At 38.8% G+C, this 18,728-nt stretch overlaps 1 protein-coding gene across 1 annotated transcript in view; it reads right to left on the reverse strand.

The window, feature by feature from the left end:
* The window catches only part of LOC149287213 (sickle tail protein homolog), a 128,257-nt gene that overhangs the window by 51,352 nt on the left and 58,177 nt on the right, over positions 1-18,728 (reverse strand). The window contains exons 4-5 of the mRNA XM_089493194.1: positions 9,631-9,829; positions 2,600-2,693 (exon numbers count right to left, since the gene is read on the reverse strand). Coding sequence (XP_089349320.1) covers positions 2,600-2,693; positions 9,631-9,829 — 293 coding nt within the window. The remainder of the gene's footprint in view (positions 1-2,599; positions 2,694-9,630; positions 9,830-18,728) is intronic.

Raw genomic sequence — 18,728 nt, forward strand, 5'->3', positions numbered from 1 at the left:
TTTTATAGGGTAAGCGTGAACAACTGTGTGAAAGTCTGTGCCATATGCCACTTTGTAAATGGCATGCGCGTGCGTCAAAAAAAACCAAACACCTTTGACTTTTTATTCCTTTGCCAGTCTCAAGTAATCCGTAAAAGAGAATTTTCCTGAATACAAAAGGACAAACTCTATAAAAGAGGGATTATGTATGAAGGGGCGTAAAATTTATTAATCGGTATATATTGGCTCCCAATTAACAAGCTAATATATTCATATTTTATTATGCATTTTGTTCAACTAATACAATTAAAGTCTATGCAGTCTATGCGACTCCCCCTCCCGAATCGTCCTTGTACCGCTTAACGTTTACCATAACACGTTCCTAGTAAAGCAGAATGTATTTTACTACCAGACATGATCGCCAGCAATTGGAAGGGTAACAAGACTAGAAACAGTGCAATGCATATTTAACCCCTTAAGGACAATGGGTTTTCCTTATACCCATTAAAAACAATGCATTGAAGGGGTTATACCTGCCCAATCTTTATAGGGTTTTATGTCACCCACGGTAAAAAGCAAAGCTGGAAATTGTTATAAGGCTGGGGGAAAGAAGGCAAGGGGTTAAACGCAGCCTGTAAATAGTATTCAGCACCATTTCACTCCCCTATACACTATTTAACATAAAAAGGTTATTCTTATATTTATCTTACTTTCAGGCTAAAACTCTAGCACTACTTAAACACTTAATTAACACATTTCTTCAACAAGATAAATTTGGATTATTATGTTTATTATTAATATGATTCACTAATTGCTATGCCCTATTAACCCATTTCATGCTAATTTTAAGTAGGGTAACCTTATACAAACAAGCCGTCTAGATTTAAGACCGCGACTTGGTCCCTGTATTTGACATTTTTCTTAAATGATAGCGATAACGCTTTAATACGACTGCCTGACATGTTAAGCATTGCATGACATCTTTATACTGAGATTTCCAAGCTCCGGGCAGCAGTTGGGAGGATTCGGAGCGATGAATCAGCAGAGCTGATAAGAGCCATGGGTCGTTTATCAAGAACCATGCGCAACAAGTCTAATGACCTTACTTTTCAGTTTTATTAGGGGTTTTAAACGGTGGCAGGCACTTGCAAAAAACAAACAAGCATGGCAAACCTGAAGCTACCGGGTGCATGAGTTACCAGAAAAGAATGACGCGACTCAACATTTATGATCATACGCTGCTTTCCCTAGAACTTAAAAAATAGGCAGGCTAAACTATATATTATTTTTCATTTGCTGGATGTAGGGCTTTTACTGGGCAAGAATCACCAGCATATGATTGTTCTAACTACTAGACAATCTCTGAAGGTATGTTCTTTTGGGCAGGGTTGTCCATGTGAACTAAACAGGTTTCTGAAAGGCCGTTCTATTTCCATAATTATTGATTTTTTTATTATTATTCCAATGTCAGGTTACAATATCTTGAAGAAAATCATTAGTTGATGTGTTGGAATCCACTCAGATGGTCTTTGGTCTTTTTGACAATTTCAAAGATATTATACTATAAATCTTATTATTGGGTTTCTGCATCTCAGATTACATCCCGCTTTTGCACAGCACTGTCCTTGAATATCTTTTTTTATACAAACTACTAGATTAAAACCGCTAGAAAGAGAGGCAATAAAAATTTTAAAGATTTACAATAATAATAAATTATACATTACAAATACATTATAAATTATTATTATTATTATTTACATTTATAAACTATAAAAAATAAAGGTGCTTCTGTCCCTTTAAATATTTTTTTTAATAAAGTAAAATACTGTTACTTTTTTACAGAAAAACATGTTTATCTATTAGCGGAACATCAACAAATCAAGAGCACGATGTGCTATGGAGGAGATCACAAATAAAAGAATAACCAACAGATTCCCAAACTGGGCAATGTTTAGCCAATAACCAGAAGCATCGATGCAATGCAGTTAATATGTAACTTATCAGTTACTGCATCTTTCGCCTCGCTAACTATAACCACGTTAGTTCCATTAGTTACAATCTCATCAAACATCCCCCACATTGTGTGGCGGAGTCACAACATTACATCACATCTTTGCCTTCTACCGCGTGCATGCGCAAAGCCATAAACCAGAACTGTGCCTGATCCTGAACAAAATCCAGTGAGCCTTATTTATAACGAGCATCATTCGGCAGGATCATTGCACTTGGTTTCCATGGTGATTGCTCCACATATAGAACTGTGCTAGGGAAATTGCACTTGAAATATGGCCAGAAGATTCAGCTGTTGCTGGACCGTAACCTCTACTTTCTGAGGATGATAGGCATTGCTGTTCAAACTAGCAGGACGGTCACAAGCTGCAAAGACTGAAATTTCCATAGAATCAAGGAATAAATTAAAACACATAAAATCGCTGAATCGCTTACAACCGAGATAAATGAACCCACGAGACACAAACATATTTTTTCTCATTAAAGAATCCTAGTGCCTTATGTGCCACCATACTCCGCAATGCGATCATCCGACAGATCAGTACACGTAACCCGATGAGAACACGAACAGCGTGAGTTAACAAGACAGTGATAAAAAGGTCGCACTCACCTTTATGTCTCCATTGACAGTCCTAGGAGTGTGATTAAAAGCCTGCGCAGGATCCTTATTGTAAACTTTCAGGAAGGATCTATCTTGAATGTTCCTTGAATAGAAACAAAAATCAGACACATCAGTACATGTAACACACGGAAGGGGATACATTTCAGCCTTTTCCCTTCGGGGTCACCCAAGGAACCCCATCATTTCCTATTTAGACCTGTGCGCAGGATACGCTGGAAAGCAAAAAAAAAACAATAAAAAGAAAGACAAACCTGTATTTTTTAGAGTTCCGCGTGATCTTGCGATAGTTCCACACCCTCTGGGATCAGGTGACGTACAGGTTACAGACGTGTGATTTGAATACGGACAAAGTATGGAGGAGACTGGTTAATGTTTAAATGTTTCCCTGCTAAATCTAAGCTAACAGAGAGAGACACGTACCGAGGCTTATCTCAGAAATGCCTATTAGCAGGACACACAAGCTTTCCTTTGTTCGGCAAAGCATGTAGACTCTGAAATTTAATAAATTAGACCAGGACACCGTTAACACTGGGAGATTTAACCCAAAAGCCAGCTTACTCTCTGCTTTTTTCCACAATCACTAGCTTGCATTTGCTCGGCTCTTCCCAGACATTCTGCGCTTTAACTGCGAGGCTATTTTCAACTCAAGCAGATCCGCTGGAAGGTTTTCTCCGACGAGAAAAAGGGAATCGTCATCAGGAAGGAGAATAAAAGGCTACAAATGGCTAGGTTTGCTTCGTATGCCTTCAGGAAAGGCATTCCTTCCCCGATCTGTGCCAGTGAACTAGAAAGCTCCCCAAATGAAGGCTGAATTCCTTTGGTCCAGGTGCGGTAACCGAGTATTATGGGCTGAGCTTAGGCAGGAAGATTATGTTTTAGGAAAGGAGCCGGGGGGAAAAAAAAGAGGAAGAATGTCCTGGGTTGGTCTTATTTTCATCTTTTGTAAAACAATTGTTAAGCTCCGTGTATAGCTATATATAAACCATTATGTCACTCAGGTTTAGGTTTGATTTATAAGGGAGATCATTCTATGCTTTGCATATTGTCTTGCGTACCAGAAAACGATTTTTATGAACAGTTTCAAGCTTTTAGTTATCCGGTAATTCTCTTTACTTGAATTCTTAACAACTTTTAAATGGAGACCATAACCTTATAATTTGCAATAATGATATAGACTGCAGTAAACTGCACTACATAGAAGGCAATTATTCTCGCCACAAAGGGGTAACAGATGTCTTTCTTTCTAAAATACATACACAATATGGACAAAAGTATTGGGACACCTGACCATTCCACCAACATGGACTGTGCACTATGGATTAGAAAAGGGTCTTCCCCAAACTGAATGGGCAAAAATTGCCACTAACTCACCAAAATCTTGTGGAAAGCCTTCACAGAAGAGTGGAAGCTGTTACGGGCACAAAGGGGAGACCAACTACATATTAATGTCTATGTGTTAGAATGCAATGTCATAAAAGTCCATGTTGGTGGAATGGCCAGGTGTCCCAATACACCATAAGGTCCTAATATACTATAGGAGAGGATTGGCAGCATTCAGCCTTGGTGGGCTGGTGGTACCAATAAAGTGAAACCAATAAAATGAACCACAAAGGATCAAGTTAGGGCACAAATTCTTAGCCATAGGAAGGTAGCCTAAAATCTTCAACTGACAACACCGCGGTGTATAATTACCCATCTGCCCCTTGGCAGAACTACATGGCTTCAAATAAACCTAACACAAAATTTGACAGTAATCTGTAGATCATTAAAATCCTCTGCCTTGACATTTTGTAATATATTTGTCACAAAATTAGGGCTGAAACAACTAATCGATAAAATCGATAATAATCGATAATGAAAATCGTTATCATCGATTAATCGAATCGATTTTTATCGATTATAAAAATTATAATCCGACCTCAAACAGAGATCGGATTATAACACTAGAATCCAGATCCCCGCAACGCTGCAGGGGACCTGGATTCCCCTCACTGCCGGCCGGTCTCTTACTTCCGTCTCTCTTCCCCTCCCATACACCCCTCTGACTCCTCCCCCCTCCCATATATCACTCTGCCTCTCTACCCGGCTCCGTTACTGACTTCATAGAAGCCTCAGCGTAAGTGAAGGGCAGTAACGGAGGCTGTCTGTGCGCATCGTACAGACCCCCACCGGCTGACAGAGGATCATCCTCTCTGTCAGCCGGTGGGGGTCTGCATCGCACAGACAGCCTCGGTTACTCACCTTCACTTACGCTGAGGCTTCTATGAAGCTGCAGTGAATGTTCCTATCAGTAACGGAGCCGGGTAGAGAGGCAGAGCGGTGTATGGGAGGGGGGAGGAGTCAGAGGGGTGTATGGGAGCCACCCTCCCACACACCACTCTGGCTCCTCCCCTTCCCATACGGCACTCTGCCTCTCTACCCGGCTCCCTGGTGTCTTGTGAACCTCCGTGGCTGACAGGAGGCAGAGTGGAGTATGGGAGGGGGGAGGAGGCAGAGTGGAGTATGGGAGGGGGGGAGGAGGCAGAGTGGAGTATGGGAGGGGGGGAGGAGGCAGAGTGGAGTATGGGAGGGGGGGAGGAGGCAGAGTGGTGTATGGGAGGGGGGAGGAGGCAGAGTGGAGTATGGGAGGGGGGAGGAGGCAGAGTGGAGTATGGGAGGGGGGGAGGAGGCAGAGTGGAGAATGGGAGGGGGGGAGGCAGAGTGGAGTATGGGAGGGGAGAGGAGGCAAAGTGATGTATGGGAGGGGGAGGAGCCAAAGTGATGTATGGGAGGGGGAGGAGGCAGAGTGGTGTATGGGAGGGGGGAGGAGCCAGAGTGGAGTATGGGAGGGGGGAGGAGGCAGAGTGGTGTATGGGAGGGGGGAGGAGGCAGAGTGGTGTATGGGAGGGGGGAGGAGGCAGAGTGGAGTATGGGAGGGGGGAGGAGGAAGAGTGGAGTATGGGAGGGGAAGGAGCCGAAGTGATGTATGGGAGGGGGAGGAGGCAGAGTGGTGTATGGGAGGGGGGAGGAGCCAGAGTGGTATATGGGAGGGGCAGGAGCCAGAGTGGTGTATGGGAGGGGGAGGAGCCAGAGTGGAGTATGGGAGGGGGAGGAGCCAGAGTGGAGTATGGGAGGGGGAGGGGCCAGAGTGGTGTATGGGAGGGGCCAGAGTGGTGTATGGGAGGGGGAGGGTCCAGAGTGGTGTATGGGAGGGGCCAGAGTGGTGTATGGGAGGGGGAGGAGCCAGAGTGGTGTATGGGGGGTATTATGAATTTCAGGGCATATAGGGGGTATAAGGCATATCGATATTAGGCATATCAGGGGGGGCATAAAACATATCTGGGGTAAAAGGTATATCAGGGGGCTCAGTTGCATATCACTGGCATATAAGGAGTATAAGGCATATCGGGGACACAGTGGCATATCAGGGGGCACAGTGGAATCTCTGGCATATAAGAGGTATAAGGCATATATGGGGGCAGAGTGGCAAGCTGGGGGTCAGATGTGCATAACCGAGGGCAGTTTGGTAAATAAAAAAAATGTAAACAAGGCTTTTTTCTCATAGTTTTTATTAAATATGAAAAATAGTTAACATATGAATTAATATTTACTAATAACTTTGTATTAAAACCTAGTTTGAGAAACACTGTTTGGGTTCTTGTAGCTTTTATTATTATGTCAGTAAAATAAGAAGGTGAATAGAGAGAGGCCATTGTGATAAAGAGATGAAAGTGTAAATTGTACGTTTTTTATTACATTATTTTAAATTGAAAAAAAAATTAATTTTTTATCCGATTAATCGATTAATCGAAAAAATAATCGGCCAACTAATCGATTATTAAAATAATCGTTAGTTGCAGCACCACACAAAATACATGAATATATCCGCTGTTTTGTACACTCTGGGCACTCATCTAAATATCCACCTATTTCTAATTATCTGTACCAGTTATACGTGTTACAAAGATTCATAAAGCTGTTCCATTAACAGCGGTTACCTTTTAAATGCTTTTGCCCCTTCTCTTCCCACCAACTATTTTCGGTGTCGGCGATGCATTCTCCCGAACTCATCTCCTTGCACACGATCCACTTACCACCTTCTCTCCATCGCCGGCTCAGTGAACGCTAAGGGTTGGGGTTCTGCCCACATGCGCTTCTCTACTACTGACTAGCTGTATCAAACAGCCAATCAGTGGCAAGAATAGTCGGAACATGGATGAGCAGAGCAGCTGCAGTTTCTACTTGATTGTGAACACTCACATAGTACTTTAATGTGGATTATTTTTTTAGAGGGGCTACCAGGGACAGTAAGATGTCGCTTTAAATACCCTCGCCGCCATTTATGGAGAGAAAGGGGTTGAGATACACAGAACCTTTTGTGGGAAATCAAATAACAGAAAACAAAGCTTGTGCCAGAATTTTTTTCCCCCTGCTAATAAACAGGCTTTATTATTCTTAGGAACTGTAAAAGTTAATAAAATCAAAGCAGGGCATTAGTTTTTGACAAACGTTACACTGTTATGATGGTGATTTCCAGTTTAAGCTAGCGGAAACTTGGAGAGATTAGGCAGAGTTCATTAAATATTGCATGGGACAGAGGTCAGGCCAGTGTCTTTCTCATGAAAGAAAAGTGCTTTTTTATTAAACATTCCACCCACTAAATGGACAAATTGAGCCTTAACTAATTATTGGCCAAAATATAGGTCTCTCAGATGTCTCGCTGGATGAGAAACCAAGCTAATTAATTTCCTGGATAATTATCATGCTTGGTGACCAAATGCTTGTTTACTTGTGTTTTTAACTTTTAACTAAAATCTTTTTTTGTCTCTTTTACTGATGCAGTAATTAACTCATGTTCTGTGATTGAACTTACCCTATTTTCCTACGTCATCCTTTTATTTGTTATGAAACAGAAAGATAATTTTAAGACTTTTATGGCACCCGGACGCCACGATAAAAGCGGTGTCCAGCTGAGTCATGTAACGCACCAAAAGATAAAGGCTCTACATGCAAGGTAAGAAGGAGGGACTGCTGTGTGAGCTGCATTCTAGATGGGTGAGGAAGGGAGAAGTAGAAGGGAAGGTGGAGAGGTGAGAGAGATAGAAAAGGAGAATCAAAGAGAAGGGGAGGAGAGAAGGAGAGAAAGAGAGGATGGGAGAGTGTGAGTCTGTGTTTGTATATATATATATATATATATATATGCATGTATAAGTGTATAGTGTTAGAGTCAATGTGTGCAAATAGTGTAAGCGTGTGTTAGTGTGTGTGAGCATGTAGTGCTATCATATGTCTGAGCATTTGTGATAGTGAATGGTGTTAAGCCTGGTGTGTGTATGTCAGTGTATAGTATCATTGCAACACCTAGGGTTATTGGTCCCTAGGAGAGGGGGAGGGGGAGAATGGGTATGCATAAGCGTACGCTATTAGAGTTGTTTAGTGTATGGTGCTAGAGCGAGTTTGTGTGTATTATTTATGGGAAAGGACGCTGAAGAAATCTGGGGCTGGCCCTGTCTCCACACAAAGACCCTCCCCAGAAGAGCAAGAGCTCCAGGTAGCAGACCTTGGGAAGCTAATTATATTATACAACAAGAATTTGGACACACAGATAAACTGAACTCAATGTTTTATAAACATTAGAAGATACCGAGCAGCATGAGGATGGCATACGCATGCTGGATATATTATGCTCTAGGTACAAAAGTCCAATTGAAATTGTTAAAGATCCTGCTCCTCCTAAATATAACACTTTTATAACTAAATGCAGAATTAGCAACATTCATGGGACTGATGAATGCCCAAACCTATTTTTTTGGCCAAGTACACTTAATTGCCCTGTGATACAAAAGCAGGTGATAAGCTGTCTGTTACTTTTAAACACAAAAAACCCACAAAAGAACAAACAAGTAATACATGATTTTGGACTGGAAAGCAAAAAAAAAAGAGAGAAAATAAATTTAAACTTAGAAAAAATGATAGGTTGGTTGTTTACTAATTGATATTATTTGCACATGGTGTATGATAATGGTGCTTTGGTGAAATTCTGTAATTTCACATGATAATGATAATGAGACACTCAAAATGAGTCCTAAGGGTGAGATTACAGAATATTAATAATCGTTGCTGCGGTGCTTAAATTGCCTCAAACCTCTGCGCTGCCTGACTTCGTATCAAGGGCTAGGAATGTCTAGAATATTAATAATCACTATTTATTCTGATATTGTGTTGACAGAATGTGCTACCGTGCATATTGAGAAATACAAGGGACAAAGTAACTCTGCTGTTGACATCGTTACGCTTAATATGCAAATACGATGAGCTAACTTTCCCAAGATGTTACCTTTTTATGTGAAATGCCCTAAAAATCACTGTACTTCAAGATGAGTATGACATGTAATTTATACCCTTAGAACAAAGTGAATGTGTTATTCGTTTTAAAATATGTGTTGGCTTCCATGACACTTTTTCCATACATAACATTTCTTCTTATTAAATATTATTAATATTTATAAATTATACTATACTGTTCTATTCTGTAAGGTGCTTAAGAGGGGCTATTTGTACCACTGGATGAATAGTAAACAAAAAATGACATCATGAGACAAGGTTTAATATCAAGCAGGAAAGTAAAAAGATATTATTTCTTATTTTTTGATGATCTATATATTCAGTTGTAAAAGAAAATTGAGATTTTACATTTTGAATACAGCTTTGTAAGCGAATCTTCAGACCAATATATCACCCTGATTTCTCTGTACTATAATTTCTCTGTGAATTAATTAAGTCCTCCCTGGGTCATCTCCTGCATGAAGGTTAAGGAAAGACCCTTTTGTTGTTTTAGTAGAACTTTGCAGGTGTTTTCTTATTGTATTGGAACATGTAACGGTCATATATAAAGAACATAGCGATAAAAGCAGGGCAGTCGTGAAGGCAACCAATCAAATGCTCCCATTGACTGCATTTTTTGGCACTTTGCATAAGAATTGCTTACTAGACATTATTCTCAAAGTGAGTTGTTTTTCTCTTAACTGGAGAACACTTACCTTACATCACTTAGTTCATAATATATATTCCTGCCTTCATCCTTAATATAAATGGCGGTGCTTGGCGACTCCAGCGTTTTCATTGTCAGCTGCTGGGGAAAGGCACTTACGAAGAGGGCGCGTATTGTGTCAAAGCTCGTAATTTCGTTGGGCATCTGTAGCTTCTTGGTGTCTTCTCCATACTGCAGGAACAGCACACCTTTAATAAAAAGAAATGCAAGACCATTAATACCAAGTACAGTACCAGAAGATAGTTCTGTCCTTGTGGTTGTTGAATTTGCCAACGTGCCCGTTATAAAATCTGATATACCCACTGCTTCAATATGCCGCACTCATTAACTACTGTAACTATCACAAAGGACTTCGATTTGAAGTCACTTCTAGAAATACCATTACATAAGTTATGGTGGGTAAAAGGTGATGGAAACCCTTGCACTTAAATTTAAGGGGTAGTAGAAGTATTATTAAACACTCATCTACAGACACCAGACAAGCCAGAAGGCTTGTTTTTCCCTCAGAAATCTCATGGTGCTTCGACAACCACAAGGGATTCTGGGTAGGCGCATGCAAATAAGGTCAGCGATTATCACCTTTCACCTCTATATCCACTTTATACATGGATCCCTTGAAAGTAATTGCCCGCTGTACAAGACAGCCTTTAGACAAAACTCGGGTAAGAGGTGCAATAGCCAGATCACCACTCATGGACAGCTGTTTCGTCATGTACTTCTACTACCCCTTAAGTCACTTCTAGAAAACAGTTGTCTCTTTGGAATTTAATGCCCTTGAATTACTGTGACCCTTGCCCCTGACTTGCTCTTGGAATGTCCTCCAAAAAGGCAGTTCCCTAAAATAAATAACATCTTCTCATACCCAACCAACTTAAATGATCTATATTTGTGTTTGGAATTACATTGAAATATATGAATATTTGTTTTTAGAAGAGTATATTATGCCTAAGATCCAGCTGTAAAGTTTGTATGCTTTTTTTTTTTTCTGTTTGACTTGTTATGGTGTAAAGTCTTTATTTGAAGTCTCTGAAAGCTCTTTGATGGTTTGCATGCGAGGGCACACCAATTATTTTTCGTTACCAACAGCCTCTTTAGCCTGGATGACCTCACAGTTTCACATCCTTTCCACTGTAGTTTGATCAGAACCCTCCCCATCCTTTGTTTCATTATCTTAATTTATATTCTGTGTTTAGAAATTACATACAGCACCGGCAGATCTTCCATCAAGGGATTACAACTCTACTAACTCTTAGTTATACTTATGTTATAAAATGAGGCCCTATACCCCTAGGGTATTCATAAAGTTGGGGCAATTAAGAAGATTCACTATTTGCTAAGCAGCTATAGGTTTTCCTGAGTTTAGTCTCCACTTGGCATAGGCAGTAGCCTGTCTTTAGTACATGTTACCGGTCTTGGTGAGTTCCACTATGAAGATTTATTCACCCAAACTTACGAAAGTGCTGCCCATGAGATTCTCCTATAACAAGAGTTTACTTCGAAGGTATGATCCATAATTAAATCTTTGAGATATCGTAAAAATCTGGTCACAGATTGAACTATGCATTAATCTGGTCCGTTCTGCCCTTCTTGCAGGAGAAACTTTACGGGTTGGCCGTCCATACAGCATACTGAATTTGGTGAATTGCAACTTCAAATATGAAACCCATAGCGTATATATCTACCAACCAAGGGAAGATATCAATGATCTTGGAACGGAATAAGACGGGAGCCAGAAATTCTTGCCCCTTGGCAGTTGTAGCAGTTCTGGTTCATGTTTTATGAATCCTTAATGCACCTCGCGATTTATTTAGTTACCTGAATTACATGCACAACACTTCTTGCTGATGTGTGACGTTTATTGATCGACTATTTATTATTTTTATTATTATTATTATCCTTTATTTATATAGCGCCAACAGTTTACGCAGCGCTTAATACAATACATAAATTCAAGGGATATGACAAGACAAGAATTGACAGACTAAGACAAACCGATACATTTGGTGGAGAGAGCCCTGCTCGCAAGCTTACAATCTAGACTACACACCAATTAGAGAAAAATTATTATTTCCCAACAGAAATTCGGTCCCACAATTACTGAACTTTATAGAAGTTTCACTAAAACTGAATGAAATGTATTTTTATGCGAGGTTGTCCAGATGTGACCCGCAATCCGAATATGGAGCCTCTTTAAATATTTGCCTAAGCCTGTCTGATAAACCCATAGGTTTAATGGTGTAATGCACCGTTTGCTCGTTAATCCATGCTGGCTTGTGTTTTAGTTACCCTCGGGCAATGTACTTTACTCCTTCCTCCCCATTTAAGATTTTGATTTATTCCAGAATGAAAAAAACTCATCACATCTTATTACCTTCTTTATAATATAAGAATAAGGAGTTCTGTACCTACGCCGATAACACTACACAACCAGATAACTGTAAAGTGTTTCTGTGACTATGTCTAAGGTGAAAGATCACAACGTGATGGAATAAATCAAGTCAAGTAAGTTTATAAACACGGGATAAGTGATGGCTCTGCCAACTCTTGCAGACATCTGGTAAGACCTCACCCTTGTGAGAGTAAAAGTATTTCCAATTTTGGTAACAAAGTATCGTCTTTAAAGGTTTTTTTTTGTCTTACAACGTTCCAGCCTTTAACACATCGTACGCCAATGGGATTTCTATTTGAAATTAAAAATTAATTATAAGCTGAATTCACTGGATCTGGTTATAAACTCTTATGTTACACGTATTAATTTCTTTGCATTCACACATATGCTTGTTTTTTTATTATGTTTATGTATATTTAGCATGTTACATATATGTTTGACATTGTACATACACAAAACAGTTTTTTTTGTATGCCTAAAATAACAATATTTGTATGAATTTCAGACACTGATATAATAGTTTGTTGATCCCTACCATTAACTGAACATCCGATGAGGCTGGATTAAGGTGATAGGAGTTGCTATTAATCCTGGCTTCGTTCAAACACAAGTCCCCTTTAGGTATGTATAGACTCTACTGCTACACAGAAATCAGGTGTGGCTAATTTTTAATTATTATTATTTATTGTTTTATATAGCACCATCATATTCTGTAGCGCTGTACAATGGGTAAACGTAACAAGTAGTATATAACATAACAATTCGCTTACAGAAACAAGAGGTAAGGAGAGCCCTGCTCAAACCGGCTTACAATCTGCAATGTTTTTATATATTATTTAGGTAATTAAAATTCACAAAGCTAAAATGAATAAATTCAACAGAAGGGAAAGGGAAATTTTGCTAACAAAAACTATATTTTGTTAAGCACTCCTCAGGCATTCCACAAAGCATATTTCTAGCTTATTTTTCTGCTGTACCAAACAAATGCTTTTCTGACATAAACCATACATCTGGTTTTGAAGTATGCATTGGAAAATATCAAGAGGTAAAGTGTATTTTTTGCCCCAAAAATCAAATAAATTGTAAGATACACCTGTTTGCGTTTTTAGTAAAGCTAATAATAATAATAAAAATAAAATCGTAAAATGCACATATTTGGATAAACGGGATGGAGTTTAGGAATTTGCCATCCAAGTGATGTGAAACCCAGACCCAAAGTTGCCATCTGACACACTAGGAAATGCCCGATGGGCCACTGGCCGACATCACTCCATGCTTCGTGAGATTAAAAACTTGTGGTCTCTCGTATTCAGCCGTCAGATACACTTAGATGATTGGCGGCTGCCCCCCTTAAAGTGCCAGGTACTGTAAACCCCAACATGAGATGTGGATTATAAATCCAGAGCTACCATATTATTGTGAAGCTAAGGATAATGAAAGATATGATATTGTATTGCCCTTTGCATTTATTGTATGGCTACTATTTTAAAGGAAAGGTAATGCCCATTGTAATGTCCGAGTGCTTTCAGTCGATTTTGTGCAATTTTAGAGAAAGCCAAACTCATCAAAATTCACCAATTTAATTTCTAAAGCAAATAAAAAATTCGATAATGAATTGATGATTGAAATATATGTGAGGCAGTGCTAACATTTATGGATTTTATGGTATTTAATCTGGTTCCAAGCAGAATATTTTCCATATGGAGCCTAAATCTGTTTAACCCAAAATCCTTTCCAATAAAAATGACATTAAATATGAATTTGTTTCTCAGACCTGACATAATACGATCGAAGTAACTGAATAAATACCCATTTGCCATATAAAAAAAATATGCGCAGGACCTGACGGAAAATGAATCAGAAGATTGCATTTTTATTTTTTTGGCATTTAAAAATGTCTCCAGCCAACCCTCCCTTTAGTGACCGTACCCATAGAGCTTTGTAAATGTGTGATGCTACTCGTCTCCCCACAGCACTGGTAGCGGACGCAGCCTTTTGTGGAGAAAACACTTCTAAATAAGCGTTTTGGTTTTAAAAGATGAGTTATCCCTGCAGCACACCGCTGGTTATCTTGGCATGGAATTACTTGATCTTGGCGTGAGTCCTGGAGCACAGCGTCAGTGAAATATCAACATCTGTGAAGGTAAAGCGATGCTATCAAACTCCATGCCAAGACGGCATTCGGTGTTGTGACTACCAGCAGATTCACTTGTCTCGGAATTCTTAAAAATTCCATTTATGGCAGGTTCATCTAACAGACGGTCCGGGTGTTATAAGGATACATTTCTCATAGAATTCTGAATAACATGGAAGTTCAAGCTAGATTCCTTTTTTCAGATCTAATGGGATCGCTATTGCGTAATAGTAACAATAAGTTCATATTGGATGTTAATCAAAGGAATACATGGACAGATTTTAGTCACTAGTGGTACTTTGTCACATGTTAAACCAGGCTACTTTTTACAGATACAGGCATATATTAAAACATATTTAATAGCCATCTGTTTTCTTCTCTTCTTCGCTACCCATTTTCTATTTCTGATATTTCTTGAACCTTTCGCTCTGGTCTAAGTTAAGACCAACAGAATGTATACAGTGATTGCAATCAAGTTCTAACATACAAAATGTCTTAATTCACCGAGCATTATAAGATATGTAAAAAAAAATTTTTATAATTTAGAAACATCAATAAAATCAGAGTTGCAAAAAAATCCTATTTACAGACTAAATAAATGAATATAAATATATTAGAATCCCGTTACGTGTTTACAGCAGTGGTAACAGCGATCTTCATCAGTATTTCTATGGTTATTCTTTCTCCCATTAAGCTTCTTCTTTCTTGTACTGAACCTGATTCCGATAGCGTTTAAAGGGGATGAAAAAGAAAGTAAGATTGGAAAAGAGTAGTTTTATAGGTTTTACCCCACATCACTATTCTTTGTCATCACTGGCAGACCAGGAAAGAATGGGTCTCCCCGCTTCCTTCTACTAGAAGTAGGTGAGGTTAGCAGGGTTTACCCATTGACAGCCCCGTTACACCAGATTTACTCTGTATGAACCCTTTGTATCTGACTCACAGCATTCTCCCCAGGGGACACCTTCCATGTAGAAACACAACGTGTTTTGGCGGACAACACTTGTCTGAAAGGTTTGAACTATGACCTCCCCAGTTGAAGGCCTGTGCCATAATCTCTGTAACTAGAACCCTCTGAGGTAATTAGATTTGAACACATCAACTAAATAGGGATGGCTTTAAACCTGCAATTATCTTCAATCTATGGAAAGGAAAAACAAATCTTATTTTCAACGTTAGAAAATGCAGTTAATCCTACACTGTACCTACCCATGTCTTTATCTTCAGACTATATAAAACTATAAAATACTCATTGCAATTTTACTACAGAGCTACTAATTACACACAGACACACACGCTCACACACACACATATATATAGATATATATATAAATTGCATGTTTCCTATGTCTTAATCAGTGGCTGGATCCAGCAAAAGAACAGCCTAGAAAATTGGAGTCATTTACAATAACAAATACGAGGAGCTTTAATCTAAAATAAGTATTATTTCTCCCAAGTTTTGATATTTTCTGGAACATTGCTTGTAATTGCTATGAAAAAGGAACAACATTATGATGCAAAATGTACCCATGTAAAAAAGTAAATATAATTATATCTGCTGGAAGAAATGGAAAGCGTTACTAAGGTGCAATACCAAGTAAATATGACTAGGTGTATATCATGTTTTGTAGCATCACATACAGTGTGTTTTTAATAGTTATTCTGTATGCATGAGATGAATATTGAATACTGAATATATGGTCTACTGCTATAGATGGAGGAGCCAGGAAAATTATAGCAGAAGCCAAGTCGGAACTAAGGCTCGTCCCTGGCTCACGGAGCTGACACTTTACTCAAGACGATTCTTTTTCAGCACACGCAGGCCCTGGTACAGGAACATTTCACCTCCAGTGGTTTCACAACAGAGTTTCATATTATTCTGGTCACAGCCCAGCGGACGCTATTACTACCCAGAGTCTGACCTCGTCTCTAGTAATATGGGTGCTCATTAGCTGCTGGTATTTAATCACTCTCTGTCATCAGAACCTTTACCTTTCCGTTCACACGCTCTTAAGTTCAAATTCTAAGCATTGGGATGCAGCAGTAAGATCAATATTCCACCCCCACCCTTCCAAGGACTCCTAACATCTTGATAAATACTCTGAGTGTCCTTGACTTAGGATTCCTTTTCTAAAACCTTCCATTAAGTGTCACAAAGTCTTATAATGTCAAGGAGGAAACAATGGCACAGAATATTTCAAGAAAAGAACAGTCCACAAATATGATCATGTTAACAAGGATGTTATTTTCTTGGTCTCTTCTTCCTATCCCTCTGTGATACCCCATGTAGGCCACTGGCTAGAAGGTTGACGCGTGTAGAGAAATGTCTGATGTGACATTTTTTTTTATTCTTTTTAAACTGAAATGGGTAAGGTATATTTGTAGAGAAACAACCTATTTAAATAGATGTTCATTACTTAGCAAAACAATATTAAATCCAACATAATCGTTTACTGACTTAGGATTTTAACTGATCCTGATCAATGTAGTACTGCACCTGCACATTAACATGACCAGACACTAATATTTACAATTGACTAAGAAAAGCATCTTTCTAGCCTTATTCCTAGCATGTGGTTCGAATTCCAATCCCCACTGTCAGCGAATAAACATAATTTTAGTTATTCTTCACGGTAAATTAAAGTTCTTCTTTCCAGTGGGGGTTGTAAAGTTTGGGTATTCAGGTGATGAGCAAAAAGGTGAAAGGGATGACATTTTTTTTATTATTTCTGCATTTCCACAGTAATTTTTCTACTTTTCTTCTGTGCATTGGCTTTGACCTTCATTTATTTTACTTTCTCCTTCAAATCAAACCCTTAAATTCAAGCGTTTTCTGGTTTTCCCCTTTATTTTTTATTTCAATTTGCCAAATGAAATTCAAGATCACATTAAGTATTAAATGTAGAAAACAGTTATCAAGTATGCATGGTAAGAAGAAGCTAGAATAGTTAGGGCAATAAAGGTACGGAATTCACTAGAGGTGGTGCTATCAGAAACAATGGACGCCATCAAAGAGGGTCTGGATATTTTTTTTTAAGAAAGCAGAACATACAGGGATGAAAATGATAGAATAAAAATTACAATTTTATTGTTTCTTTGTCCAAGGATAAATCTAATTGCCTTTAGTCAAGAAGGAAGGGGCAAAATCAGAGAAAAATAATTTAATTGGGTTTTTTGTTGCCTTCTTTTGGATCAAAGGTCTTTTTCAACCTAAATGACCATGTTACTATGGATATTCTTGTTGTTACATGTCACAATGTAACAGTTTATATCACAACTTTACGTTCAAAATGTATTTATTTCTGGGGGGGTGTTTGCGAACACAACTCCTTCCCGGAGGTATTAGACCTGCCTGTTTGATTTTGGGATATACAATGTAACCCTCTCACATCAAACAAATTTATTTCGCTTCCCACAATAAAAAAGCATGCAATTAAACTTAAAAGGGGTTTGTGGGACTCAGGTTTTTTCTTTTTATATCAGTTACACTGCAGATGTCTTTACTAGGTAAATAAAGCAGGATTTTGCCCAACAGAAAAAAAAAAAGAAAATCCCTTTTTTGCACATTAACAGCTTGAAGAAAACGTGTAGCCTTATTTGGATACTTTAAGAAATTTTTATACGATTGGATTCTGTGATATGTAGCCAAAGGCCATGATAATACAATACTTTGATAAGACACAAATGGAAAGACTTTGGTCTTATGTTTGCCTCAGATGTATTTTTTAACATTGCATTATTTTAAATTACAAAGTAACAGGCAGTTTTTTTACGGAATGATTTAGCATGACTAATGAACCATAGTAGTGCCTGAATGTAAAAAAAGCAACATATGGTGATCATCTATTTGTTATATTACTTTACTTGAATGGAATTTATCAATCTGTTTTTATTTTGTGTGCTTTTCAAGGTACGGGTATGTGTACAAGTAACACGGAATCACACACAGAAACGCTCGCACAAACTATCATGATTTGTCCTGGAGTGTCATGATGTCATAGATGAATAGTCCATAAAGCAGCCATTCATTTCTAGGTGGTGGGGATAGGCACCACTCACTTGGGTCCCTGTGACTTCCCAGCAGGTCAAAAGACCATGACAATGATGCGATATAATAAATACATATAACTGGGATTATACTGAATGAATAATAGATACCAGTTACCAAAATGCAATCTATAATACAGTACCGTGAGTTAAGGTATAAAAAGTGATTCTGATGCAAAATTGTAAAAAGTTCCCGGGAAAGTTCCAACGTAGGTTTATATTATTTGTCAGATATTTGCTGTGCAGTGCTACTAAACAAAATGTATATAAAGCGGCAGAGAACTTCAGCCAGTACTGCAAGTGCAGAGACAGCGGTAAGAAGAATCTAGTCTGGATAACTCCTTTTTGGTTTGACTGCAGTCTTAGTAAAATGCAATCACTGGTGAGCCCAGGATGTGGACACAATAACACTAGATCAACACAAGCAGCAGCTCTTTAACCCCTTAATGACAATTGCCGGTCCTGGCACGGCACGGAAAAGCATGTGCTTTACGACAATTGACGTGCCAGGACCGGC

The sequence above is a fragment of the Sceloporus occidentalis genome, unplaced genomic scaffold (assembly GCF_023333645.1).
Source record: "Sceloporus occidentalis isolate IW3139 unplaced genomic scaffold, rSceOcc1.0.p SCAF_63, whole genome shotgun sequence".
NCBI lineage: Eukaryota > Metazoa > Chordata > Lepidosauria > Squamata > Phrynosomatidae > Sceloporus > Sceloporus occidentalis.